At 38.5% G+C, this 3,800-nt stretch overlaps 1 protein-coding gene across 1 annotated transcript; it reads right to left on the bottom strand.

The window, feature by feature from the left end:
- Window positions 1-746: 746 nt before the first annotated feature.
- On the bottom strand, window positions 747-2,072 carry LOC137744623 (uncharacterized). The gene is made up of 2 exons (XM_068484398.1): window positions 1,423-2,072; window positions 747-1,129 (listed from the first exon to the last, which is right to left on the bottom strand). Exons 1-2 carry the CDS (start codon window positions 1,982-1,984, stop codon window positions 1,101-1,103), a joined length of 591 nt encoding a protein of 196 aa, XP_068340499.1. The 5' UTR covers window positions 1,985-2,072; the 3' UTR covers window positions 747-1,100.
- Between the last annotated feature and the right edge of the window lie 1,728 nt (window positions 2,073-3,800).

Raw genomic sequence — 3,800 nt, 5'->3', positions numbered from 1 at the left:
TGCGGATTATGCATTCTTGCTTCTGCCTACAACTCCATACATGTAGGTGATTGATGCTAGGTTTCCTCGAAGTCCAAAGTTCAAAAGGTGTCTTACTCATTGATTTGCTAGGAACACGATTCATTATATAGTTTGCCATCTTTAATGCTTCTCCCCAAAGAAACTGAGGTAGAACTGACCTGCTCATCATGCTTCTTGTCATCTCTATCAATGTCCTATTCCTCCTCTCCGCCACACCGTTTTGATTAGGCGTCCCAAGTGTGGTGTATTGAGCTTGGATGCCACACTCTTCTAGTTACATAGCTAGCAGTCCCTTTTGTTGCCCAGCCTCAGTGAACCTGCCAAAGTATTCTCCTCCCCTATCCGATCTCAAAACCTTAATTGTAGTGTTTAATTGGTTCTCTACTTCTGTTTTAAAAATTTTAAAACAATTTGGGACTTGTGATTTTTCTGAAATTAGATAGACACTTCCATACCTTGAAAAATCATCAATAAAAGTCACAAAATAAATATTTCCACATATTGTTTTAACTGGAAAAGGTCCACAAACATCCGAATGAAATATTTCTAACAATTTTTGACTTCTTGTTGCGTCATTTTTCTTGGTTTTAGTTAACTTGCCCTTGTAACAATCCACACACTCATGCAAGTCATTAAAATCCAAGGCTGGCAAAATATTTTCATGCACCAAACGCTGCAGTCTTTGCTTTGAAATATGACCTAACCTTCTATGCCAAAGCATGGAAGAAAGATCATTTGATAAAGGCCTTTTCATTCGAACAGAAGAGTCTAAAGTGTAACAACTCAAATCATTCATGACAACACAATCTAATTTCCATAAATCATTGTCAAAAAGACAAATGCCCAGCAATTGACTCAAATTACTTTTCATAAAGATCCTTATGCTTTCATCATCACCAACGAAAGCAAAACCATCTTTTACAAGTCTTGAAGCAGAGATTAAAGACCTAGTTAAAGTAGGAACATAAAGTACATCTGAAAGTTCTAAAATAAAGCTTGACAACAACTTGAGCTTGAGGTTGCCTATTGCTTCCACATCCACTTTATTCCCATTGCCCACATGCACTTCAAAGACTTCATTACTTGTTGACATTTTTCTTGAAAATCCCTGCAAGGAATTGGTAATATGCACCGAACAACCAGTGTCAAACCACCAAGTATTTGGAGGGGCTTCAACAAGTAAAGTTTGAAAACAAACAAAAACATTGAAAACCTTTGTACCTTTTCCTTTCTTCACTGCCCATTTTTTACGTTTCTTGCAGTCCTTTTTCAAGTGTCCATATTGTTTGCAAAAATAGCATTTCACATTCTCCAAATTTGGCCTAAGGTTTTGAGGTCCTCTAGAGGAAGAAGCAACATTGGCAGTAGTAGTGGAGGTATTAAAAGGCTTAGTCTGCTTACCAACATTCACCATAGGATTCCTACTTGCATTGTAGTCAACAAGGTTCACCACCACACTCTTTGCACGTTTCAACCTGCTCTCCTCTTGTGCACAGATAGAAATCATCTCATCGAGACTCCGTTTCTCCTTTTGAGTATTGTACGACACCTTAAGCTGTTCAAATGACTCAGGAAGGGATGAGAGAGCCATGTGAACAACAAAGGAATCATCAATTGGCACCTCCAGATCCTTGAGCTTGGCGGCAGCCTCCACCATTTTCAATATATGCTCCCGGACACTCGTTTGGCCATCGAACTTCTGAGAAGTCAGTGTGGTCATCAGGTTCGCCATCTCTCCTTTCTCGGACGTCTTGAATTTTGCTCCAACAGCCTCAAGGAAAGCCTTAGCTTTGTCACATGACGATATGCCACCTCTCACAGCCTCACTGATGGACCTTTTCATGACCATGAGAGCCATTCGGTTTGACTTCTCCCATTTCTCAGACTTCAATCTTTGCTCTGCAGTGTTGTTTGTTGTCACAGCAGGTGTTTCATCCTCCCTCAGTGCAAGGTCATAGTCCATCAAGCCAAGCACGATCTCTACATCCTGTCTCCACTTTTTGTAATTCCCTCCATTAAGTGGTTCAACGGAGGAAAAACTTAGTGCATTCGCATTCATTGTCAAACCAAATAAAAGTTAAACAACATTGTAAACAATGTTACAACAATCACAGTATATGCAACACCTTTGGGCAAGTTACATTACTGCAGTTTGTTTTTTTTTTTTTTTTTAATACACATAAAACCATATGCATCCTGATTACATAGCCCTTTTAACAAATACTTAAGTTACAACACATATTTCAAATCTTTGGATAAGAAAACAGTTGGCTCAAACATTCATTAAAAACCTATGTACTGATTCATAAATCCAACCAGTTAACCCTCTTCTCTTTGGAGTAGTACGTTATCATGTCATGACTTATAAAACACAACCATGCCACCTTCCTTATAAACAAAATTTCTTAAAAAACTTCACTTTGGTAAAGCTTTACAAACAGTTGTTTCAAATGGTTTTATCAGCATGTATCCTTCAATGATGTTAAGGTTGGAACTTAAATCATCTTAGCGCAAAATCCATTCCTGTACTTGTGATACTCAAGAAACCAAATCATCAGTAAAACACGAAAAGATGAATAAATCAATTAATCAAACTTCCTTATACGCATCAAAGAATCTATGAAGAGCTATTATACGCTCTGATACCAAATGTTGGAATTTAATATAGCCACAAACATAGATTACGAACATGCATGTAATACTGTGATTTGAGTTCTGACCTTGTGAAGCCATTGATCGCAGGGAAAGAAAAGGAAATCTTCTACTCAAGGAGGACCTGATGTTCTTTCTAGAATAGGGCTAGATTTTTTGATATACGAACTTGTTCCTCTTGAGCAGGGACTTACCCTTTTATAGACGTGTAACCACAACCGTTTCCACCTATCACAGAAACTGCTTGGCAAAACTGCACGCCCATTTACATTCCAACGTGGGATATCCACTCACCAACATGTTTAACCCTTAATGTCCTACTTTAAAGGAAAGTAGTTTATTCACCTATTAACTCTAACTATTCTCAATTTCCACTAAACTCAAAAACCCGAATGAGATAAGTTTAGAGTCCAATAAGGTTCCAACAGGAAAAACTTGCTATCAAAATTCCCAAAGTAATTGGGAAGCTCACTCACATGGTAACCTTTACATTAAACACCCAAAGACTCATTCAAGTATGGCAAACATGAAGAGTACGGACGTTGCTACAAATTTCAGGGGGTAATTCTCACCTTTGGAGCCATGAATCAACACTTGTTTTCAAAGTACTGCAAAATAGTTTGTTCAACAAATCGAAGAGATATTGTTGCCAAGAACTCCTGCACGAAAGAATTGATGAGTTCATCGTAGTTAGAGTTTCATTCCACTTCAAATACATAAGCAAATCCGGAACGTAAAGAAAACGAAAACGGGTAACCTGCTTGAATTTTCCCCCTCTTCGTTTTGAGCCTTGGACCCACAAAGGAAGCACATGAGCAAAAGAACGATGCAGCAGAAAAGATGAAAGTTTTCGTGACCTGTGCAAAAAGGGGATTTGCGATTTGAGGGGGAAATGGTGGTAAATTGAAGTAATTTGAACAAAGAATATGAGCTCCAACAAATCTTACCCATTCTCACTCTGAAATCAACGGATACCCAATCGAAATATAAGTTTGAAATATAACGAAATCCACGGGAGCCCACCGGTTTTAGAGCCGAGAGAAAGGGGGTCCCTGAAGCTATCTCGCGGGGGTTTTGAAATATAACTAATGTAATCTGCATCTCACGTGGGAATTGGCTCACACCAT

This window comes from Pyrus communis, chromosome 9, assembly GCF_963583255.1.
Source record: "Pyrus communis chromosome 9, drPyrComm1.1, whole genome shotgun sequence".
Lineage (NCBI taxonomy): Eukaryota > Viridiplantae > Streptophyta > Magnoliopsida > Rosales > Rosaceae > Pyrus > Pyrus communis.
This window is presented reverse-complemented; position numbering and strand designations above follow the sequence as displayed.